This window comes from Rhinoraja longicauda, chromosome 9, assembly GCF_053455715.1.
Source record: "Rhinoraja longicauda isolate Sanriku21f chromosome 9, sRhiLon1.1, whole genome shotgun sequence".
Taxonomy (NCBI): Eukaryota; Metazoa; Chordata; class Chondrichthyes; order Rajiformes; family Arhynchobatidae; genus Rhinoraja; species Rhinoraja longicauda.
Genome location: NC_135961.1, coordinates 43,814,228 through 43,840,658, shown reverse-complemented (window position 1 = coordinate 43,840,658; position 26,431 = coordinate 43,814,228). Strand labels below are relative to the sequence as shown.

General features: G+C 40.4%; 1 protein-coding gene across 7 annotated transcripts in view; it reads right to left on the bottom strand.

Moving 5' to 3' along the window:
- Positions 1 to 3,676: 3,676 nt before the first annotated feature.
- The window catches only part of sdccag8 (SHH signaling and ciliogenesis regulator sdccag8), a 272,774-nt gene continuing 250,019 nt past the window's right edge, over positions 3,677 to 26,431 (bottom strand). For 3 of the 7 annotated variants that reach the window (XM_078405351.1, XM_078405348.1, XM_078405354.1), the window contains 2 exons: positions 16,114 to 16,218; positions 3,677 to 4,479 (listed from right to left, as the gene is read on the bottom strand). In XM_078405351.1, coding sequence (XP_078261477.1) covers positions 4,392 to 4,479; positions 16,114 to 16,218 — 193 coding nt within the window. In that variant the 3' untranslated portion in view covers positions 3,677 to 4,391. Of the gene's footprint in view, positions 4,480 to 16,073; positions 16,219 to 26,431 lie in introns of all 7 variants that reach the window. The other 4 variants (XM_078405350.1, XM_078405353.1, XM_078405349.1 and 1 more) reach the window with 3 other exon arrangements.

Here is a 26,431-nt window from a genome sequence, read left to right as displayed (position 1 = left end):
AAACAAGTGAGCAGATGTTTCAGGTGAAAGGGGAGAAAGTTAAGAGGAACCTCAGAGATAACCTTATCACTCAGGGGATTGTTCATATCTGGAACAAGCAGCCAGACCTTCAGAAGACATTTGGTCCAATATGTGGATAGGAAGAGTTTAGAGGGATACAGGTCAAATGCAGACTAATGGGAAGAACCCAGAATGCAAACTTGGTTGGCATGTACAGGTTGGGATGAAGGACCCATTTCTATGCTGTATAGCTCTAGGACTTGAATTTCTGTATTTGACCTGTTTACTGATGCACTGGCAGAATTCCCTTGGTTCTGGCCTTGCACCTGACCACTACTCCTTCCCCCTGTATTAAACATTTCTGACAATGTGGGTTGAGGCTGATGTGATCAGCAAATACATTTAGGTATCCCCCTCCCCTACTTGTAACATTGTATAGGCAATGTACCTTTTCTCTGGAGGTTGCCAGGAGAATCAATTTTTAAAAGATATAAAATTATGAGAGGTATAGGGTGAGTGGGAAAGAATGAAAATGTCAAAGACTAGAGGGCATAGCTTTAAGGTGAGAGGGGTAAAGTTTAAAGGAGATATGTAGGGCAGGTTTTTACACGGAGGGTGGTGAGTGCCTGGAATGCCCTGACGAGAATAATGGTGGAGACAGATATGATAGTGGTATTTAAGAGACTTATGGATATGCAGGGAATGGATTATGTGCATACAGATAAGGATAATTCTTGGCATCATGTTCAACACTGATAGTAGGCCGATGGCTTGTTCCTGTGCTGTACAGTTCTATGTTCTATATTCGAAATGTAGAGTCCTAGAGTCACACAGTACGGCAACAGGCCCTTCAGCCCAACTCGACTATGCTGGGCAAAATGTCCTATCCAAGTTAGTCCCATTTGCCTATGCTTGATCCATAATCCTCTAAGCCTTTCCTACCCATGTAGTTGTCCAAATGTTTTTTTAATGTTGTCATTGTACTTACCTCAATCACTTATGGTGACGCAGTGGTAGTTACTGCCTCACAGCGCCAGCAACCCGGGTTTGATCCTGACTATGAGTGCTGTCTGTATGGACTTTGTACGTTCTTCCCATGACCTGCGTGGGTTTTCTCTAGGATCTCCGGTTTCCTCCCACATTCCAAAGACGTACCAGTTTGTAGGTTAATTGGCTTGATATAATTGTAAATTGTCCTTAATGCATAGGATAGTGTTACTGTGTGGGTATCGCTGGTTGGCACGGACCCGGTGGGCCGAAGGGCCTTTTTCTGTGCCATCTCGAATAGCTCTGAATTGAGTAATCTGCTTTGCAAAACACCCCCATTCAGTCTGCAAGTGTGACCCTAAGATTCTAGTCCCCTATTATTTCTCTATTACACTTCCAATCTGACCTTCCACTATGGTCCAGTGCTGTTGACAGTCAGTTTGAGGTGGGCACCTTATCATTGGGTGATTTATTTCTTCCTTCTAGGCACAAAATTCAGCAATTACAGTTACATTGCTAATCTATTTACACTTTCTCCAGAAATAGTAGAGGACGCAGGAGGCTGTTATTCAATTCCTTGTTCCTACTCCATAATTCACTAAGATCATGGCAGCTTTTTGACCTCAGCACCATCTTCCTGCACTAGTCGCATTTTCTTTGCTTCCCTTAGGATCCATAAATCCAGCAATCCAACATTATCCCATCAGTCACATTGAATTTACTCAATCACTAAACCTCCACAGCCACCTTGCACAGAGGATTTGAGAGTCTTTGTGATCCCAGAGTGAAGAAATTTCTCCCTGAAGCTAACAGTTGACTATATTCAACCCTGATTCTAGATACCCTGGCAAAGACAAATATCATCCTGTTAAGCCCTATGAGAATTTTGTAAATTTCAAGTAACTCTCTTTTCAATCTTCCAAATTCTACACTATTGCCCAGTCTGTTCATCTCTGCTCATACAATAAACACCCCATTCCCAGAAATCGAACTGATGAGACTATTGCAGGGACATAATTCCTTGGATAGAGGCCAGACTTAGACCTGATATTCCTTGATGCGATCTACATGGTCCTATGTAATCACAGAGGAATGTGTTTACACTTGAACTTAAATCTTTCCATAAAGGCCAACACACCATCCACTTCCTAATTGTTTACAGCCATGATCACATTGAATGGCAGTGCTGGCTCGAAGGGCCGAATGGCCTACTCCTGCACCTATTGTCTATTGTTGTACCTGCATGTTACCTTTCAATAATTTTTGTTAGGGGATTGGATTGAGGCTGCTCAATAGCATTGTAGTAAAACTACTGCCTTACAGCACCAGAGACCAGGGTTCGATCCTGACTACGGGTACTGTCCATATGGATAAGGGTCCTGACCAAAAACATTATCCCATCAGTCACAGAGAGTACAACCTGCCTGTTAGATTCTGAATAACTTCTATTACTCCAGATGCATGCACTCGTTAAAATAACTGCCTTTCATTTTATAGATAATCCCAGTTGCCTCTGAAGATGGGTATCGTATCTGCCACTCTCCAATTAGTTAGAATCATTTTACGGTAGAGAAGTTTGGGGAAAATTTAAGCAAGTACGTTTTCTTCTGCATCTTCCCTAAAACACCTGAAAGGTCCCAACCTGAATGGTCGACTGTCCATTTCACTCCACAGATGCCTGACCAGCTTAGTTCCACCAGCAAGTCTTTTGTGATTGAATTAAGTTTGAGCTTGTCAAAAAGTGTATTCCTATTCCAATTTTAAGGCTAGCTGGCTGTAACTTTACTGCTCCTAAAGTAGTTTTAACAGATTACCAATATAAATGTTACTCTAATGCACTTTTAGATACCATGGTTGCTTATATTAGAATATTTTATGAAGCCATTATGTTCCTGTGTGATCCCAGCCAGGCTTTCGCCTCAGTCACAGTGTCCATCTGATTTCCCTATGATCTGCAACTCTTTCTCTTGCATACTCATCTACTCCCTTTTTCATTTTTTTGCGACTTACTGACACTGAGGGGTTATTTACAGTAGCCAATCAAATTTGCTTTGCATAAGAAACTCAGCTATTCAATAAATTCATTGGATTTTGAATTTAATGTCCAACAAATTGGGACACAAATCCAGGCTGATTGCTTTGATGGATCATGTAGTAGCCAATGCACACAAATGGTCACTTTTTGCACGTGACCAATGCTGAAACAGAATTACAAAGGTAATGAGAGAAGGAAATCATAAGAAGGTGTTGAAAACAAATTAAATCATGACGATGAAGTGAAAAGTATATCAGATACATGAACATGCAATATTCTCAACAGGCCAAGAAGCACATGTGGAGCAAGAAACAATTAAAGTTTAGGGTTGTTGCCCTCATCAGAAAATTGAGAAGTTAAAGATGAATAGTTTGGCCTAAAGTGCAAAGGAAACAAATAATCATGTCACTGATAGGGTGGATGATCACTTGACTAAGTGCTTAAAAACTATGATAGTGCATGGAAAATTGAGTGGTAGAAGTATCACACTGATCCCTATTTTACATCCAGCTGAGACAACAAAACACGAGCAATTTGAAACTTCCTCCACTTAAATAGCCTTCATGTTACCCAGATACAGTAAAACAATTTGGGACATCTGTACATAAAATAAGGAAATGGAATAAAAACAAACGTCTTTAATCATTCAGTAAAGCTCTCTTTCACAAGACATATTCCCATTAGAAACACAAACTGCAAGTGTTAATATATTCTAATCAGTACACATTTTGCATCAGGCACCACACTAGAATGTAACACATTTCTTCTGCTTAGGAAAATAAATTTTAATGTAAACATCAAAATAGTTATCACTTTGTGCACAGTTTGAATTGACAGCATCCAAAGGTTCACATTAACTGCTTCAATTAGATATGAAATAAATTACGATAAATGAAATAACTTGCAGAAGAATGGTTTTAAACAAATATCCCAAGAACAGAATCTGAATACTGAAGCAGCCTTTCATTAATGGTAAAGATATTATGCATATATTATCAGTACAACTCTGTCATCACCTTTACAATAGAATGTTGTTGCTATGCACTCAGCAAAATTAAAAAAATTACCATTGTCATCTGAAATGAGACAGAGAGGCATCAAGACTTTGTACAAAATCACATACATCACTTTGGCAAGCAACATGAATCAGGTGAGTCTCACCTAAATGAGAGCATATCTACTAATCTGCAGCTGAAAACAGTTGGGCATCTATTTGTACACAAGGATCAATACAGTATTAATTGTAGTAGTGTTAAATAGTAAGTTATTCCCCCTCACCGCATGGTGAGATTACAGGTAAAATATATGGTCATAAACTTTGTAGTATCTTTGTACTTAAACATTTAATATCAAAAATATGTACAAAACTTTAAAAAAAGTAAAACTTCTTATATTGATGCAGAATGACATCCAGTTGAATATTCGTTGGTTCTCTGGTGTTATGATAGCATAGGAGGCTAAAAGGGGGAGAGGAAAGGAATAATTTAAGTCAAGCTTTTAGCAAACAGTCCCCTACTGCACCACTTCCCACATCTGCAGGTTTCTTAGAATTTCACCAGTGGTTACAGTTGCTGCTCCAGTAAACAACTACTTAATGAAAGCCTCACAGTTTAGTCCCACACAAACTTCATCTCTTAAAACAGATTGTCATGCTGCTGATTTCCACCTCTACTTCAGTAAATAGGTAGTGTACATGAAACCGTTACAAATGGAAATGTTTCACTGATGATGTTGTTTGGAGCAGTGAAATCAAAAGTTCCTTTCAGGTATATTTTGTAGAATTTCCTATTTCGAGGAAAGAAACATGTCTAGCAGTAGTTTTATTTACTGTGACCAGTTTGGTTTGCATCAGGCTGTGCAGCTGGACAAAACAGGAAGTGCACACAGCTTCTGGGCTGTTTTTTAACAAGAGAATTGCCATCACATTAAATTAACTGATGCTGGTTTGTTTTTAAGGTAAAACTCAAATTATTTTTAACTGGAAGAATTAAATCTTATAAATTGGTTTGACAGGAAATGTTAAATAAAAATTCTCACGAGGTTGAGGAGCTGAAGCTGGGTGTTGGTTTTACAGGCTCTGAGATGTTTATTTATACAACCAGAGTGGTCTTAAGGTCGAGCAGGTGCTATAAGACCATGAGACATCGGAGCAGAATTAGGCCATTCAGTCCATCGAGTCTACTCCACCATTCAATCATGGCTGATCTACCTTTACCTCTTAGTCCCATTCTCCTGCCATCTTTCCGTAACCCTTGACGTCCTTCCTAATCAAGAACCTAGCAATCTCCGCCATAAAAATACCCAACGTCTTGGCCTCCACAGCCATCTGTGGCAATAAATTCCACAGATTCAGCACCCTCGAGCTAAAGGAATTCGTTGTCATTTCTATTTTGAAGGTACATCCTTTTATTCTGAGGCTATGCCCTCTGGTTCTTGACTTTCCCATTACTGGAAACATCCTTTCTGCATCCACTCTAGCCCTTTCATTATCCGGTAGGTTTCAATGAATTCAACCCTCATCCTTCTAAATTCCAGCAGGTACAGACCTCGGGTCTTCAAACGCTCCTCATATGTTAAATCTATCATCCCTGGGATCATTCTCGTAAACCTCTGATCTCTCTCTACAACCAGCATATTTTTCTCAGATTTGGGGTCCAAAGCTGCTCAAAATATTCTAAATGCAGCCTCACTAGTGCCCCGTAAACCCTTGGCATTACAACCTTTCTTTTATATTCTAGTTCCCTCTAAATGAATGCTTCTTAACCTGCAAATTAACCTTTTGGGAATCCTGCACAAGCACTCCTAAGACCCTTTGCACCTCCGATTTCTGAATCCTCTCCTCATTTAGAAAGTAGTCTACACCTTTATTCCTTCTACCAAAGTGCTTGACTATACTCTTTGCTATGCTGCATTCTATTTGTGACTTCTTTGCCCACTCTCCTAAACTGTTCAAATCCTTCTACAGCCTCCCTGCTTCTCCACACTACCTGCCCCTCCACCTGTCTTCATATCGTCTGCAAACACAGCCACAAAGCCATCAATTCCATCACCCAGATCATTAACATATAACGTGAAAAGTAGTGAACTCAACACTAACACCTACGGAACACCACTGGTCACTAGCAGTCAATCAGGGACGGTGGAGCAGCAGTAGAGTTGCTGCCTTACAGCGCCAGGGACCCAGGTTCGATCCTGACTACTGGTGCTGTCTGTACAGTTTATACGTTCTCCCCGTGACCACATGGGTTTTCTCAGGGTGCTCTGGTTCCTTCCCATGCTCCAAAGACATACAGGTTTGTAGGTTAATTAGCTTTGGTAAAACTGTAAATTGTCCCTAGTGAGTATGATAGTGTTAGTGTGCTGGGTCACTTGTCGGTGCGGTCTTGGTGGGCTGAAGGGCCTGTTTCCTCACTGTCTCTCTAAATTAAACTAAACTAAGAAAAGGCCCCTTTTATTCCCACTCTTTGCCTTCTGCCAGTCAGCCAATTCTCTCTCCACCCTTGTACCTTGCCCCTAATGCCATGGGCTCCTATCTTATTTAGCAGCTTCACATTGGCATCTTAGTCTGAAAATCCAAGTAAACAACATCCAGTGACTCTCCTTTGTCTATCCTGCTTGTTAATGCCTCAAAAAACTCAAACAGATTTGTCAAGTAAGAACTCCCCTTAACAAACCAATGCTGACTTCAGTCTATTTTATCATGTGGTTCCAAGAAACCTCATTCTTAATAATGGACTCTAAAATGTTACCAACCGCAGAAGTCAAACTAACTGGCCTATATTTTCCTTTCATGTTTCATCCTTGCACAGGTGATGCATTTAATCTCAATACCTATGGCTCGATCAGCACTCCTGCTTCTCATCAATTTGTCATGGCCAGCAAGTCTGAAACTCTGCACATCAGGTAAATGCCCCACAACCCAATAGAATTTACAAATATAAACAGGAATTCCCTTGGTCAGACTGTCATTTCTAAAGATTAAAATATACATTTTTGGTTTAAAAATAATACTTATATGCAAACCTTAAATCTTACAATATTAGTTTTAGCTCAAGATACATCCGACAAAGATTGTCTTTAAAAGGTGCACACTGGGACTGGTTGACAGTGCAACAGTATTTTATGCTGAGCAGTCATTGATATTTGTACTTAAATGCTAGTAAAACCCATAAACATTCTAAAATATAATGACAATTTCTTTTCATTAATCAACTTATTGAAATTGTGACCACATTAGTCACTTTAAGTTGATGAAACTAAAACCATGAACTCCTAAATCGTCGCCTGTACATGCAGTTAGTAAAAACACACTATCCTAAATAATGTTACAATTTAGCTTGAATTCCCTCATGCAATGTAGTTACATACTGCACATACGTTACTTTAATATTGGCACTTTCATAGTTATTTGTGTTCTATGATTGAACCACTGCAATGCTTCGTAAACTTATAACTGTCAAAATAATTGCATAGCTGACAGGAATGTATAAGCCAGCTTAGTGATTTAATATAAAGCTGATGTCCTCCAGCCCTTGATAAAATTCCACTCCAAAAGCCAAATTGACCCACTGTTTAAATCAAAGAATTCTTACTGAGAGAATTGTACTAATAACATGGGAAATGTCTGTACTATTTGGAAATTCAGTCAATAATGTTCAAGACAAATAGACTGCTGTGTTTGACTTCACCCAGCCGCAGATTACCTCTGCAGAAAGACTGTAAACTCTTAACATATTTATCTCATCATTTTAGTAATTTAGTCTGATCTATAAGAAAACAAGATGACAACGTCTAGAATGCTGACAGAAATTCTCAAGCTAACTATGTTATACAGTTGGGTGGCTTCAATCTTTGTCTATTGAAGATCAGTAGCCCTCTTTAATAGGCTGTTAATGGGATAGGGTATATTTACAATCTTGTTGGCTTGATCCCTGGAGGCCAGTAAATAAAAATCAGAAGGGGAAATCCCATGTGTGCGGGATCACCAGCTCATTTACAAAGCTTTCAATCTCTGATCAGGTTAAATAAAGCCTGAACAGAAAATGTACATGTTAATTTAAATAGTATAATCAATTAAATGTTATTAATTAAGCACATCTTTGGATCATGCTGTGTATTAGTCTGGGCAACTGTTGGGCCACACATTATTATCTCTCTTCTAATATCCTTTGATGCTATTTTTTAAATCATTTTCACTTTCTGTTTTGCACATTTACATACATGCAAACCACAGAAACACATGATGTTTACGTCGAAACAATAAAAGTCTGGGTTACAAACAAATGAATTGAAGCACAACATAAGATTAAGGAGGTCACGAGAGGCACTCATTGGATTGAAAAGGAATCTAATAACCAGCTGCCCTATGTCAATAAGCAAATTAACTTATTTCAAAACTAATCATTAATTCTAGATTTAGAGTTGAAGGGGTACAAGTTGAAAAAGACTGTGCCAGGAAGATGTGGCAGACTGTCCACATTCACCGTTATGCTACCAATTACTTCTGCAGGTCCTAGCTTACACCTGGCAATGACTGAGGATAATTGTCTGAGCAGGTTCTGAATCAGCAGGCTGTCTCTTGCAGAACTATACCATCTGCTGCAAGGGAACATAGAGCCAAGTATAGAGCTAAAAACTAAAAAAATTCCCACTGCCTTCAACTTTCCTGCCTTTGTCTCTTTCCAGGGGGTTGCCTCCAAAACTTATCATTGAACAAAAGTCAGCAGCACCAATGTCTTTGTGCATCTGCACTTCCTAACAATATTCTGCATGTCCAAGCAAGCATCAGGTTTGCGTTACTCCTCACCGTTACCCTTGCTCTTTCTCACTTGTGCATTGTGCCTTTTTCTAAACCAAGGTGTATCGTAGAGAAACAGAACCATTTAGAAACTGCATGTGAGACAGAATTAGGGTAGAGGTACTGGAGCTGGTGACATTGAGGGAACTGATGCTGGATTGTATTACAACTTCAATGTATATTTCAGTGTCAATATTAATGCATGAGGACAGATATTAAGAATATATAAGCAGGAGCAAAAATAGGTCCTTTAGTCTGTGTCATGTAGATCAAGGAATGATCTAATCTTTGGCTTCCTTTCATTGAGGGTTGACCAAAACAAGACATTGGTTGGAGTGTTTTGGACAACTGAGTTTTATGGCGCATGTTAAGGAAAGTGGTAACTTCTTCAAATATAATACAGTAGTAATGAAAATGACCTCGTGATGTTAAACATTATAGTCGGATTACGGACAATATATATGAGAGGCCACCAATTGAATGAGCTCAAAGCCTAGAGTTCTGAGCTTGAACTTCATCTGCAATCAGAGCAAAAGGAAATATAAGGGTTTACTGAATTGTATATCGTCGAGAAGGACGCCTTATAACCAGAGAGTGTTCAGCACAGTAAATGAGTGGCCATCTCCAAGAATGTTTAGAGGGTTCATCAATGAAACCAGTATTTATCATCAGAGAAGTTAGGGTGATGACAACACTGAAGGAGGTTGTGTAGTCCAGAGCATGGCATCATGAGCCAAGGGACTGCTCTGAGAAAACAGAAAACATGGGTATATAGTAATCTCAGAAGATTCAACATTCAGAAGAGACGACTAGTATTTCTCAGTCAATGTGAATTTTTCATTAAAATTGCCTCCTGGTATCAGGGCTAAAAGACATGATGGAGAGATTGCTGAAAAATCTGAGGAAAACAGACAGGATCATGAAGTTGTGATTCACATTAGCACCAACCCCATTAAGACATCAAAACATTTGTGATAAAAACCTATTTGTAAAAGGGGACAGGAATCTTGTTGTGAGTGCTGCCATAATAAGGATGATTTGGATAAAGTAGAAACATAGAAAATAGGAGGTAGACACAAAATGCTGGAGTAACTCAACGGGTCAGGCAGCATCTCGGGAGAGAAGGAATGGGTGATGTTTTGGGTCGAGACCCTTCTTCAGTCTGAAGAAGGGTCTCAACTCAAAACGTCACCCATTCCTTCTCTCCCGAGATGCTGCCTGACCCGCTGAGTTACTCCAGCATTTTGTGTCTACCTTCGATTTTAACCAGCATCTGCAGTTTTTTTCCTACACATAGAAAATAGGGTAGGAGTAGGCCATTCGGCCCTCTGAGCCAGCACCGCCATTCAATATGATCATGGCTGATCATCCAAAATCAGTACCCTGCTTTTGCTTTTTCCCCATATCCTTTGATTCCATTAGCCCTAAGAACTAAATCTAACTCTTGAAAATGTCCAGTGAATTGGCCTCCACTCCGCGGCCTCTTCTGTGGCAGAGAATTCCACAGATTTACAACTCTCTGGGTGAAAATATTTTTTCCTCGTCTCAGTCCTAAATGGCCTACTCCTTATTCTTAAACTGTGACCCCTGGTTCTGGACTCCCCCAACATGGGGAACATTGTATCTGCATCTAGCCTGTCCAATCCCTTAAGAATTTTATATGTTTCTATAAGATCTATGAGAAAATGAAAATTTCTTGTCTGCATGAATAGGATTTTTAAGGATAAAGGGCATTTAGATTTATAGAATACTAGACAGCCCGTGGACCTGTTGGGTTCCCGTTGTGATGCAAGAGACATTCAGTTATTTCAAATTCCATCTCTTCATTTCTTCTGGGCGCGCCGCCGCCGGGCCCGGCAACCCTCCCCAACTGTGCACGTGCAGATACCGGGCCCGGCAACCTTCCCCCAACTGCGCACGTGCAGATACCGGGCCCGGCAACCTTCCCCCAACTGTGCACGTGCAGATACCGGGCCCGACAACCATCCCCCAACTGCGCAGGCGCGGCTGCCGGGCCTGGCAAGTGGGAGCGCTCTGCGCAGGCATGGCTGCCAGGCCGTTGAAACTTGTCCCATTCACAGTATAAAGTTTATTAAAGTTTATAAAATGAATTACTTTAAAAATATAATGAAACTTGAAACTGCACACCACAGATGAATGGTGAGTAAGGTGCCCCTAAAATTGTTGCGCTATCATGTACGTGATAGCACAACAATTTTAGGGGCACCTTACTATATATATATATATATATATAGATGTTTAAAGGGCATGTTGAAAATTATTAAGGTATAGACTTGTCTTTTCCTTTTTGAAGGCAGACTGATTTGATGAAAATTTCTGGCTTAATTTCTTTAGTTTGGAATCTTTTTTGATTGGTGGGAGAGAAAAAGATGAAGGGGAAATGAAAAATTACAATTACATTCAATGCCCTATCTTATGAAAAAGACGCTACTGTTCCCAGCTGTCATTCTGATTCAGAAAAATAACAGATTCCTCCAGCTATGCCCTATTTTTCCTGTTAGCTGCATTGAAATATCTTAATCTAATTGTAGTTCCATTTTAGGTTAATTTTGTGATACCTCAGTCAAATTATTTTTTTACCAGAAAGCTGGCTTAGTAAGAGGTACAGATTCCCATACACAACGTCATTGTTAATGCTTTTTAAACAGGACCACCACATTCATATGACCTTCTGACCTTCATATTGCTAGCTCACTAAACGTGTTTAGCAAAATGAGACCTTAACAGAATTCCCAGAATGCAATTTGCAAATAAAATTGATTCCTGACAATTCAGAATTGACTTTAAGCACCAACATTTTCCAAGAAGTTGTACGAAGTAATTTTCAAATGAAACTGGAGCGTACACTCACAATTTAGTGACACAAAATTTTACTTGGCTCTGGTCTTTCAAACATATCAAAATATCACACAAAAGGAAAACAATTCCAGAGTTAAAGTGCAAATACAATATTTGTCTGGCATTATATAATCAGGAAACTTGATATCCACAGTTCTCTGGAATTCCTAACATTCACAAATGCCTGAAAGAAGTATTTTCTCTTCATGGGAGGACTCTGGGGAGTGTTACAGAACAGAGGGATCTTGGAGTGCAGGTGCATGGTTCCTTGAAGGTGTAGTCGCAGGTAGATAGGGTGGTCAAAAAGGCTTTTGGACATTGGCCTTACTCAGTCAGAGTATTGAGTATAGAAGTTGGGAGGTCATGTTGCAGTGATATAGGACGTTGGTGAGGTTGCATTTAGAGTATTGTGTTCAGTTCTGGGTACCATGTTATAGGAAAGATGTTGTCAAGATGAACACAGAAGATTTATGAGGATGTGGCCAGGACTAGAGGGTCTGAGCTATGGGGAGAGGTTGAGTAGGCTGGGACTCTTTTCCTTGGAGCGCAGGAGGATGAGGGGTGAGCTTATAGAGGTGTTTAAAATCATGAGAGGAATAGATTGGATAGATGCACAGAGTCTCTTGCCCAGAGTAGGGGAATCGAGGACCAGAGGGCATGTTTAAGGTGAAGGGAAAAGATTTAATAGGAATCTGAGGGGTAACTTTTTCACACAAAGAGTGGTGGGTGTATGGAACGAGCTGCCTTAGGAGGTAGTTGTGGCAGGGACCATCCCAACATTTAAGAAACAGTTAGACAGGTACATGGATAGGACAGGTTTGAGGGGATATGGGCCAAATGCTGGCAGTGTAGCTGGGACATGTTGGCCAGTGTGGGCAAGTTAGGCCGAAGGGCCTGTTTCCATGCGGTATGATTCTATAACTCTATTTCAATCATAAATAATTGTTCCCTTATCCAAAAACCATGTCCTCTTGCTCTAAACACTTCCACTAGGTGGAATATCCTTGTGGGGGCTCAGTTACTGTTCATTCCAAAAGCAGATATTGATAGATTTTTGAATATTAAGACAACTAAAGGAAGTACGGACACTGCAGGAGAGTGGTGTGAGGGCAGAAGGTGAGCCATGATAAAATAACATGAGAAGGGGAGTGGGGAAGGTAAGCGCGAAGGATCAGGTAATTTCTTGTTCATATTTCTTGTGCACAAACATGTACCTAAAAGTCATTTTAAAATAAAGATAATGTTAAGAGACTATACGTTTAGTTTCACAGAGTGCTTTAGGTGTGAATCTGGACTTTAAAAATATTAAACCATGTATGTATGAAATATGGAACTAAACTGAGGGCTGGAGGTGAGACTCTGTGCTGGCACACAGCCTGGTACTGCAATGTCTATGCAGCTGTGTCACAGAATAGAGGACTGGAGTCTCTGTTCCATCCTTTGCCGACATTCAGAGGATTCCCCCAAAAGCAGCTGCATCTGATCAAGGGTCCATCCATTTCAGTGTTTAGGATTCTATAGCTTTGTTCGTTTGATGGAAATCTGTATCAATTAGTTTTGTGGTAGCTGAGGGCGAGCTTGATTGGCGAGAGAGAATAAATTCACAAACTTGAAAGGAAGCATGTGACCTCTGTTTATGTGGAATATTTAATGTATTAAAAATGTCATGATTCAACTATATTGTCATTCCAAAGGTGGGAATGACCCACAGAGGCAGTGTTGTTCTGCTCTATAGATGTTAAAAACTGGATCAGGAAATCAGTGTTCTGTGGCTTTAACCGTCTCTTTGAGTGGCACGTTTGATTGTGAAGATCTTCGTAACCCAGGAAGTATCTCTTGATTTTCAGTTTATTTATCAGGGAATCATAAAGTCATACAGTACGGAAACAGGGCCTTCAGCACAATTCAACCAGGCTGACCAAGTTGCCAATCAATGCTCGTTCCATCTGCCTGAATTTGGCTCATATTCCTCTAAATCTTTCCTATCCATGGACCTGTCCAAATGTCTTCTAAATGTTGTTATTATAACTGCCTCAACTACTTCCTCCGGCAGCTTGTTCCATGCACCCACCATCCTCCTCTGTGTGAAAATGTTGCATCTCAGGTTCCTTTTAAATCTTTCCCATCTCATCTTACTTAGATCTTAATCTTAATGCCCTCTAGATCTTAATTGATTTACCCTGGGAAAAAAGACTGCATTCACTCTATCTATACCCCTTATGATTTTATACACTACTCAGCCTCCTGGGCTCCAAGAAATAAAGTGCTAGCCTGCCCAACCTCTCTCTATAACTCAGGCTCTCAGGTCCTCGCAATATTCTTCTAAATTTTGTCTGCTCGATTACATTTTTCCTACAAGCAGGGTAAACAAATCTGAACACAATACTCCATGTACAGCCTCACCAAGTCTTGCATGACTGCAACATAATGTCCCAAATTCTCTACGCAATTCCTACGCAGATGAAGGCCAGTGTGCCAAAAGCCTTCATCTGGGAGTTTGGATGATTAGGGTGCACTTTCACTATCCACTTTCACTTGGAACCACTCAAACAAGGATTGAATATTATTATTACTGGGCAAACAAGTCTTCACTGGGGCAAATAAAGTCTGCAAGAAGGCCAAAGTTAGATCATAAGGTGAAAAATCAATTTAGCCATATTTAGTACAATATCATTTTGGAAATGTGATTAGAGCTCCCTCCAGAAATGGCTATCCAGAGGGTCACAAATCAAGTTATTGTCATTTAAAATGCCTGCAAACCTTTATCACTGTCTGCATGGCACTCTGGGGCCTGATTTAACATCCACTCCCAATTGCAACCAGGCATTGCTGAAGATAGTGAGCTACTTAATAGGCATAGAAAGCTGAAGTAACTCAGTGGGTGGTCAGGCAGCATCTCTGGAAAAAAGGAATAGGTGCATTTCAGGTTGAGACCCTTCTTCAGACTGAGAGTCAGGCATTCTAGCCAGAGAGGAAAATGGAGAAGAAGAGAGAGAGAGGAAGGGAGTGAGGAAGGGAGAGAGAGAAAGGAAGGAAGAGAGAGGAAGGAAGAGAAACAGGAAGGGAGAAAGAGAGGAAGGGAGAGAAGAGAGAATGAGGAAGAGAAGGAGGAAGAGGGAGGAAAAGAGAGAGAGAGGGGGAGACGAAGAGGGAGAGAGAGAGAGATAAAGAGGGACCCCTCCCATCTAGTAGTGTTTCCCATCACAGATTTAAGAAAGATTGAGTCACTGGGACCGACCACCGACCGACCACCGTGTGGTCATGACTGGGCTGCCCAGGAAAGAAGCCCTAGGCGGCCAATGGCTCCACCCGAGGCTAAGACTGAGTGGCTGGGGCAAGCAAAACCAGTATGCCACTATCAAATCTCTGGAGTAGGTTGAGAGTAGGAACCTGTTGTAAAAGAATATGCTGACTGTTGCCTAGAAATTTAATTGCATCAAGCTGTTTCCTTTGGCATTATGCAATTGAAAATTGATTTTTTTTTCAGAGTGTAGCACAATGTCAACTTCTGGATCATTTTATGTCACTTTAAAAATCCAGCTGGGCATTTCCTACGACAAATCACTCTTGCAATTCCAAGGTAGGTAAATTGCTTACTGACAAAGGAACTTCAACTTGAAGCATTAACTCTTTCTCTTTCCATAGATTTTGCCTCATCTGATAACTTTGTGTATTTATTTCATGCTTCCAATAAATGCAGATTTTGGGAGTTTCAATTCTTTGAACATACATTTATTGGTCTTGCTCTAGCCTAATACTGCAACATCTCACTTAACGTCCCCTGATCTTCAGCCCCTCAACCCACCTATATGCTGCTTGAGTCATTTCCCTCTGCCAACACACTGCTGGATTCCTTATCCTTACAGTCTGTTGGCCCTTTTGCACCTCCCTCAGAATGTTCTGTCACCTCCTTGTGCTCCCAGCAGCCTGCACGTATTCCAGTGCCCATATGCCATAGAGTTCCAGTCTCTCTTGCCCACGTGCCTGTGCCTGACATTCACCCAAGCCTGGCCTTATAATATCATTATTATTTTCAATAAATGATATTGTTTGAGGTCAGCATCCAAAATTGACCGCTACTTTATCACATATGCCGGAATCTCTGGCGTACCTGATAGAGTAGGCATTAAAATTTCACAACTTGTTGAACTATATTTCCTCTCCGGTCCATATAAACCATTAATATTTTTGGCAGATTTTTTATAAGTACAAAATATTGAAGTACTTTGAAAATAAATTGCCATTTCCACTTGACTTTCCTCCACATGAATAAACCTACTAAGGAAAGAACAAGAGATTACTGACTTGCACCTTAATTGGAATATGGTGGCTGGTGCCATCCATCTACTACAGTGACCTTAGGTTAATGTGAAATAGATAATAGAAGAATGCTACTTTGTCTGTGACATTTTCTGATGACTGGACGCACTGCAACCTTTCCAGTAGGATCTGTCTTTCCCTCATCAGCTCATTTTGCTTCTGCAGTAGTTCCACCACTTGTTGTGCACTGGCCTGACTGTGTTGGTCCAACTGTTGGAGTCTGCAAAGAGAAAACAACCAAAGATGTATCTTCAGAATGCATTCAGAATATTCCCTGTTATGTCAGTTATCATCTGAACTGGCATTAAACATGGTTTCTATTTGGAATCCTTTTGATTTGCAGATGAAATCAATTCAATCGCCATAACCAAAACTTTAGTGGGTCCCAAGGAGTGTAACCCTAGATATCATGCTGAAGGGTATCTAAACTCTGTGGTTTCTCAACAATCCTCTTCCTGCTGTTACACTTCTGTGTTGTGGCATTAAATTATTTTTCTATTAACTCAACTTCCATTTCAACATTGCAACTATTAGGAGCAAGTGGCTCACCAGATTTTGCTCTCCTGCTTGAGCTGCAATCTTTTAAATAAACAATACATGTGGCATCAACCTATAAATATAAGGAGAGGAAGAGCTATAGATTGCAACAGTTCAGGATGGCTACCATGAGTGTTGTAAGCAAGTACAGAAGTGATGAAAATGGGATTGGACCTGTAAATATCCATAGAAAATGCAGCATTGATCTGGATATATCTATTCAGAATAGAAAGTATTCCAGTTTATTCTGACAATATTTCACTTTTGCTTGAACTAATTTATAAGCAGATATCTGGCCAGTAACTGCACAACGACCAGAAATTGTTCTTTATATCTATTTCAATTTATATGTTTGTGCACCTAACTCCAATTAGCCAAAGGGTTTTCATCCAAGAATGCACCATTCTGATTTTTTTTCATTAATCCAAGGTAGACATATTTATAAAACAAGCTGGTTGGGTTTTAACTGTTCAATAATCATGACCAGCACCAACTATTACTGATCAAACCATTGCCAGATATTTGAACTGTGCAGAGCGAAGGACAAAGCAGCCCAGCTACGAGTAAGTGGTGCTAATACAATTTTATAATTTAAATGAGTTCAATATCAATTTAAATTGGCCAGCTCTCCTTTGTGCATTCATTTAAATCTCATCTGATCTTGGCTGTGTTTCAGGCCATTGGATTAGACAGCTAATTAATGTATAATTTGTTACTGTTTTGGTCCTGCTAAGTTAATTAATGTCCATCTTTCCGAATCTGATAGTTACAGATTGAAACTTACTTTCAGGAGGAGTGTAACTCACAGTTGGCATTGTAAATGAAGGTCTACAGAGTGCAGATACACTCACTCTGCTGCTAGCTATGTCGAGATTATGTTTTGTTGGTGATGATTCTTGCTATCGGATGTATGGAAATTGCACTAGATACTGTGTAGAAAATAAGCAAAACTGTCCCATAATATCAAGAACATTAAAGATCTTAAAAAAGATAATAATTTCCTGACGATTTGCCCAGCAGATACTGTGAACTGCAGGGGTATCCCGAGTATTGGTATACTTGAAATGCCAAAGTTTAGAAGACACCAACCCAAATGCAGGGATTGGTATAGAGGGGCTACTTGGCATGGACATAATGGACTGAAGGAGCTGTTTCTGTGCCGTATGACTGTGACTCATTGGTGTTCAGATTGGTCATACTCCATTTGGTTACATGACTTTCCAAGCAAAATATAAATATCAACTACATTGTGTCACCATCAAATGCTCTTCGGAGACACAAGAAACAGCAGATGTTGGAATCTTGAGCAGAACTCAATGTGCTGAAGGAACTCAGCAGGCTAGGCAGCACCGGTGGACAAAATGGACAGATTACTTTTCAGGTAGGGACTCTTCTTCAGACCTGATTACAGTAGGGAGAAAGCTTGAAAAGAGAGGTGAGTAATACACCATGGAAAAAGGCTCTTTGACCCAACTTGCCCACACAAACTAACATGACCCATCTATACTGGACCACCTGCCTGTGTTTGACCCATTTCCCTCTAAACCTGTCCTATCAATGTACCTGTTTCTTAAACATTGCGATAGTCCCTGGTTCTGGCAGCTTGTTCCATACACCCACCACCCTTTGTGTGAAAAGGTTATCCCTTAGATTCCTATTAAATCTTTTCCCCTTTTGCTTAAACCTTTCCTCCTCTGTTTCTCAATTCCCCTACTCTGGGCAAGAGATTCTGTGCATCTACCCGATCTATTCCTCTCATGATTTTGTACACCTCTGTAAGATCACTCCTCATCCTCCTGCACTCCAAGTAATAGAGTCCCAGCCTGCTCAACCTCTCCCTGTAGCTCAGACTTTTGAGTCCTGGCAACATCCTTGTAAATCTTCTCTGTACCCTTTCCAACTTGACAGTATCTTTCCAATAACATGGTGCCCTGAACACCATACTCTAAATGTGGCCTCACCAACATCTTATATAACTGTAACATGACCTCCCAACTTCTATGCACAATACTCTAACTGATGAAGGCCAATATGCCAAAAGCCTTTTTGACCACCTTATCTACCTGTGATGCCACCTTCAAGGAAATATGTATCTGCACTCCTAATCCCCTCTGATCTACAACATTCCTTAGAGCCCTACCATTCACTGTGTAGGTCCTGCCCATGTTAGACTTTCCAAAATACAACACCTCACATTTCTCTGTTTTAAATTCCATCAGCCATTCCTCAGCCCACCCCCTAACTGATCAAGATCCTGCTGCAATTTTTGACCACCTTCTTCACTATCTGCAATACTACCTACTTTTGTATCATTTGCAAACTTGATAATCTTACCATGTACACTCTCATCCAAATCATTGATATAGATGACAAACAGTAACGGGCCCAGCACCGAACCCTGAGGCATCCCAGAGCAACCTTCCATCACCCCCTGCTTCCTTCCATGGAGCCAATTTTCTATCTATTCAGTTCTCTCCTTGGATCCCAAGCAAGGGTAAGGCGAGGGTGGGACAAAACTTGCAAGTGATAGGACCCAGATGAGGGGAGTTTGATTGGCAGATGGGTGGAGTAAGTGACAAAAGATAGAGATGAAAAGGAGACAAATAGGTGTCAGATAAGGAGAGAAGAGGAGGAGGTGTTAATATAAAGCTGGAGGGAGAGATATGGGTGCAAAAGGATGTGGAAGAGTGAAGGATAAGATATGAAAGAGAAATGAGACTCGGGGATGGGAGGAGTGTACAAAGGAAGAGAAAGAAGCAGGGTAATGGGTGGTGGGGGAAGAGATGGTGGGCAAAATATTTGGACAACAGGGTGGAGGGGGGTGGGGGGCGGGGGGGCTGGAAAAAGGATAATAGGTGGGTGTATTGAAATTGGGATAGTTCAATGTTCATACTAAGCTATCCAAGCAGAATTTGAAGTACTGTTCCAGTTTGCATGTGGCCTCACTATGGCAATGACAGAGCCAAGGACAGAAAGGTCAATATGGGAATGGGAAGCGGAGTTAAAATGACAAGTAACCTTTGAAAATGCATATTGTAAGTAGAAACAGGGTTTGGTCATAAGCCCCTTTGAGTCTGTTCCGCTATTCAATAAGATCATTGATCTAATATTTGGCTTCAGCATTTTCCTTTCAAATCCCCATGATTTCTCTGTAGTCCTGAAATCAATTCCTGTCTTGAATAGGCTTAAGGCATGAGATCTATTGCTTATTCTGGGGCACATTTCCAAAGATTGGCAACATCCAATGAATAGTAATTTTTCCTCTTCTCGATCTTAATTTAGCAACTCCTTATACAACTCACTACTGTACAGTGGAAATGAACAGGATTAATATTTCAGCATGTTGTTAGACTTGGCAACTAAAGACTAATTCATTCCCCACTCCATGACTCATCACCAACCACCCATTTGTAAATTTACAGGTATCCAGTCCAATCTTGGGATTACAGTCCTGCAATGAGGTTTGATCAGCCTTTTGTGTGACTCTGTTATTAGCCTAGTATAGGTGTAACTTTAAATCATATACTTGGGAACAGGGCACTGAAGAATTTAATCTCCCATTTTTCACATGTTTGGTGTCATTGGAGCTGATGCGATGCCTGAGCCATTACTCATCAAATAAGAATGATCATTTGGAGCCTCTTTGTGACAGATGAAAATTGAAGAAAACAACATGGTCCTTAGAGCCAAAGTTAAATTCTGTGTCCTCATATGTATTTGTAAATCGCCAGAGTCTCAGCCACAGATCTGAAGATGTCCAGATATATACACTGACCAGCTTAGTCCTCTGGCTGACAAGATTAACATGTGGCAAGGTCATGATATCAAGAACATTCAAGTTCTTAAAAAAGACAATTATATCCCAAATGAATACTGTGAACACCTTAGTCTGTGTGGATAAGACCTTAATTTTCATTACTACCTCGGCTGCGCCTACTAAATAAGTGCTTGCCATAACTTGCAATTCCAATTTGCTAAAATCACTTCCCTTTCGCTCCTTCAGATAGAAGTCTAATCCAGATGTAACAGCAAGGAGCGAAATTTCACCATTGACTAATGTTTTGCTTCCTTATTCAAGGTATCAATGTTCAACACCCTTAATTATTACCAATCCATTTTTCAGTTTCACATCAAGTCAGGAATATGTTAGAAAACTGGTGTTTGTGTTGTTTAATTTAGCTTCAGTTGCAGAAGGAATCATTAGTTGGATTTCAGTACAAATTAGTTATTTTGCACAAGCAACCTGTAAGAAATCCTAATTAAAGCACAACATTTCTTGGCAAATTACTTACTCATTTATTAGGACTCAGCTGGCTGAGTTCTGCTATCTGTGTGTGTTTCTTTTCAACTATTACAAAAACACAACGTTCCCTTACGAGTCTATTATTTATTCAGTGGAATAGTCACAGGGGGTTAAGTGTGTAACTATTCTCAAATCACCTTTATCATATTTCAGGTTTACTGGAAACAGTAAACCACTTCGCCGATGCTCTTTAACACCTATCCTCAGTGCCTCACGGTTGCTTGCCAAAGCAACTAACACAATCAAGCTTGTAAAATACAAATCACTGATACATATTCAAATTCGATTTAAAATGACAATCATTAGAAATACTGTAATCAGGCCATTGCAGAAAGTGCTATATACAAAGACCTTGCATGGATAGTGAAGAAAGGAACTGCAGAAGCTGGTTTATACCGAAGATAAGCACAAAATGTTGGATTAACTCAGCGGATCAGGCAGCATCTCTGGAGAAGAAGAATGGGTGACATTTTGGGTTGGAACCCTTCTGAAGAAGAAGGGTTCCGACCTGAAATGTCAATCACCCTTTTTAACCAGATGTGCCTGACCTGCTGAGTTACTCCAGCACATTGTGTCTATCTTCCTTACATGGATAGGAAAGCTTTAAAGGAATCTGAGCTGCATGGACAGTTGTGTCAAAGGGTCTGTTTCTGTGCAATATGACTATCATTCTGGGACCTGGACAGTATGAATTTTGATCTCCAGGCTCTGACAAATGATATGGTGGTATCCTTCTGTCCCCTTCCAGCTCTACTTTTTTCTGTATATTCTATATCTCAATTCCTCAAACTTTGACCCTCCATTGCCAAGCAATGTTTTTTACTTAACCACTTCCTCATCGTAATTTTATCACTAAAAGATTAATTATCTTCTTCGCTCATCACTGAGACCATTTTCACTCCAAAGTTTTGTCGTGTCTTGGCTCAGTCCATGGCCCCAATCTCATGTCATACTTCAGGATCATCCTGGCGACTGAAATTAACTCCCTTCCCTTCGATTACCAAGCAAAAATTCCCCACTGAATTTGTAAACCCAAGCTTTGAAGCTACTAGTTTCTCAGGTTCACACTTCTTGTTCACACACAGCTTCCATCTTGTATGTGAGCTTACTGCTTTTTTTGATCCACTAACTACCATAATTCTCCTCATTGAAACCCCCTTAAATCGTCTTTGGACAACCTCCCTCCCAACATCTCTTGTATTTGCTCTGTATTCAGTCTCATTTGATTATGCTTCTGTGAAATACCTCAGGATATTTTCCAATGTGATCCATGCTATGTAGTTGTTGTTTTAATGTCAGTGCACTAAAACCACTTCCATTTGGACACAATTCTAATACAGATGTAGAAGCTGAGTGTAGAATTTCATCCAGGAAAAATATTTGATCAACATCCTGTATGAGTCTATTGTTCATTCAGTGGAATGGTTACAGGAGTGAGAACCTTGGTCAATTTCCCTTCCCTGAAATCATTTTTATTACTTCTGCCACCACTGTAATGAATACAGCTAAATTAACAGAGAGGTAACAAAACTGGCAGCTCAGCAATTCACCTTATAAACACTGAGAAAGCATCGGAGCCCTTGTCATGATGCCTCATGTGGATGGATAATCAGCTGGCTGGCACATGCTGCAGATTCAGCAAAGTATAATAATTACCCTAGAGACACAAGAGACTGCAGATGCTGAAATCTTGAGCAAAACACAGAGAGTGCTGGAGGAACTCAGTGATTCAGGCAGCATCTATGGAGGGAATGGACATGCCACATTAGGGTCGGACTCTTCTCTAGACTCATCACTGAGATTACTGAGACATTGCAGGGAACTATTCATCTGTACCCTCCTCAACTCTCCGCTGTTATTGGAAAGGATAACAAGGAAACTGACTAATTGTATTGATAGAGCATAAATGTAGAATTTGACATTTTATGCATGTTTTCATGCTTTTTTGAAAATATGTCAACTCAACTAATTTTATCCACCTAATCTTGTCAATCCAATGGAAAACTAAACCAAACTAACAGCTCAAAGAAACCAGCATCAAAGTACCAGCGATTTATTCACAAAATGCTGGAGTAACTCAGCAGGTCAGGCAGCATCTCGGGAGAGAAGGAATGGGTGACGTTTCGGGTCGAGACCCTTCTTCAGACCCGAAACGTCACCCATTCCTTCTCTCCCGAGATGCTGCCTGACCTGCTGAGTTACTCCAGCATTTTGTGAATAAATCGATTTGTACCAGCATCTGCAGTTATTTTCTTATATCAAAGTACCAGCATTCAACTTGAGTACAAAATTAATTTGTTTGCAAAACAAGCAAAGAAATGTCTGCTATTTCTGTCTAAATATAGTTAAAATCTTGAGCCATAGCAAAATTTCATCGTACCTATAGCTCACTATTTATGGGCACATATATTGTGCCTCTACCTCACCATACTTGTGCATATGACAATAAAGTTGACTCGACTTGAGTATGTTAAAGATTATCAACACAGGTGCAACGAGGTTGACTAATTAAACTTGTTTAAGTTAATTACATTTCACTACTGTTAAAATGCATGTAGCTATCATAGAAGGAAGATTAAAGAAAGCCTTTGATACTTCGAAGCATTTGATTAAATGCTCTTCAATCTTTTTTTGAACCAAAAGCCAGAGACATGCACAATCAAGTCATATTATTTCTGGAAAAGGGAAACATGGACAAGCTTTTGATGCCGTGCTTTTGTAAATTGCTGTTAATGCTAGAATCAACACTGTTCAAACTGGGGAAGCGGTGGAGAAAAGTCATGTCATGGAGTCATAGAGTGATACAGTGTGGAAACAGGCCTTTCGGCCCAACTTGCCCAAACCGGCCAACATGTCCCAGCTACTACACTAGTCCCACCTGCCCGTGTTTGGTCCATATCCCTCCAAACCTGTCTAACTGTTTCTTAAATGTCAGGGTAGTCCTTGCCTCAACTACCTCCTCTGGCAACTTGTTCCATACACCAACCATCCTTTGTGTGAAAAAGTTACCTTTCAGATTCCTATTAAATCTTTTCCCCTTCGCCTTAAACCTATGTCCTCTGGTCCTCGATTCCCCTACTCTGGGCAAGAGACTCTTTGCATCTACCTGATCTATTCCTCTCATGATTTTATACACCTCAATAAGATCAACCCTCATGCTCCTGTGCTCCAAGGAATAGAGTCCCAGCCTATTCAACCTCTCCCTATAGCTCAGACTCTCTAGCCCTGGCAACCTTGTCAATCTTCTCTGTCCCCTTTCTAGCTTGACAACATCTTTCCTATATACTGTATCATTTTTTTAACCAGCAAGAATCTGGTATTAATTCCACTTTTGGTTTTGTGCTATATTTGAAAGTCACCCTGAATTACGTATCATCATCAAGGTATATTTGACTGTCCAATGGGTAAATAACATTATTTCGGATGATTCTGGTGAAGCAGCCATTCAACTGCTACATTCCACTTGATAACAGCAAAATAAAACCAGCTGTACTTCCTACTTCTGATAGCTATCCAGTGACCCCTGCTGGAAGGTGCTTGCCAGATTGGAGGACAGAATTGCTCTTAGTTTATGATTAACATTCATCAAAAAATTAGAGCAAGAAGCTGGAAACCTGTTGGTCCATGTAGCGAGTATTTTTAAAGAAGCAAATATAATCTCTTAGTCAGCCTTCGTGGCCTATTCCTTAGTCTGCAAATGTTCACAATGGGATAGTTGCACTAGATTCTTTACTCTTTTATATTTCCTTATTGCAAGCAAGTATCCAATATAGATAATCAGTTCTTTGCATTACCATTCAAAGTCTGTCCATGAGAACACTAATACATGGTACTGGGTCTGCGTTAGAGCCATGGGTGCAGTGGTGCTGGAGCTCACCGGAGCGCCGCTGCTTTTTACGTCCTATTACATCCATTAATATGTTGCAGGAATTTATTGTGCATTAATATAATGAAAGGGTTGAACTGACAATTTGGAAAATTCTATCGCAGCATTCCTTTCGTCACACCTTCACTTCCGAGCAATAGTCACTCTTATATACTGTATCGTCTGCAATTACCTGCAGTCTGCAATTTGGCAACAGAGATAACATTTTAATTTCTGGAGTTGGCTGTATTTGTGTAAATGTATTACTACTTTAGCCATGCCATTTAAACCTTGCAGTTAGAGGCAATGCTAATGGCGTGGCATTTGTGAAGAGAATAATGGGAGGCTGTCAGTGCTCACAGTTATATCGCAGGAAGTCTGACATCAACCTCTGAAGTACACACAAGTACAATTAAAAGTGGAAATCCAGAAGTTGCTGCCAACGATTCTCTAATTTTCTACAGTCAATTATTGCAGCCTTCTCTGATGTAATGCAGTTTGGTGCTGCTTGAGTTGGTTGAAACCTTGCCAGGTTTTAGTAATACTTTGAGGTGGCTGGACATCTTCTCCCAAGTCATGGTGGTTGCTTTGACTAAATTCTAAGTGTAGGAGGGATTCCAGCTGGACTTACTCTAAAAGCTCTAGAGGGACTGCAGCTGCCTGGGGTTGACAGTGTGCAATCTCCTTACCACTAACTGATAATGCAATGTAAATGGATTCTTTGGTATTGTCAAGCCAATCTACAGCCGAAACACCCATGAGGCAAGATTGTAAGGGAGCTCATCACAAGCAGCACTGGCTGCCTACATCTGCCGTAAAAACGAAGACTCTTCTTGACTCAATTTCCGAGCACACCATTCCATTTAGGCATTCTGCCACCCTGGGCCAATTTATTGAAAGGTTCATAGATGTACCGAAAAAAGGCTGCTTGATCATTAGGCCATCCCTGATGATATTGGCAGAAAGGCACACTCATCTTCCAGATCTGTGAAGGGGACCTGTCAGAGGACTTTGCTGATGCCATAATTGTGACCATATTCAAAAGAGATGGATTCAATTACAATAACTACTGACATTTCTCTATTTTGTCTGCAAATAGAGTACCATTCTACCATTCCTTTAACCATTCCTTTGCAGTGGTTGAAGAGCTGCTCCCCAAACTGCAGTGTGAAATATTTTACCCAAAGGCAGAATGTATATAATCTTCACCATGCCACAAATCCCACAAAAGTGCCAAAACCAGCATCAATCATTGTACATAATCTTTATTTGACGTATAAAAGTCAACTGACTAGAATATAGAGAACCTTTCTCAGGTTTGCGTTTAGTTCAGAAATACAGCATGGAAACAGGCGCTTCCGCCCAACAAGTCTGCACTGACCACGGTCACCCTTACGCTGGGAACAATTTACAGAAGCCAAATTAATCTACAAACCTGCACGTCTTTGGAATGTGGGAGGAGAGAAGGTTGTTGGCTGCAACCTTCCCCCCATCGGCGAACTGTACACTGCAAGGCAATGGGGGAAACAACCTCCAAAATCGTTGGGTATTAATCATATGATTTCTTATTGTATTGTACAAATTGTGTATGCATTAATAATATTCATGAAATATATTTGCAAAAATAAACACCACCACTTAGAGCCATGGGAGCAGTGGTGCTGGAGCTCACCGGAGCACCGCTGTGTCTTCATAATTTAATCCCATTCATAGCCTGCTACAAGAGGA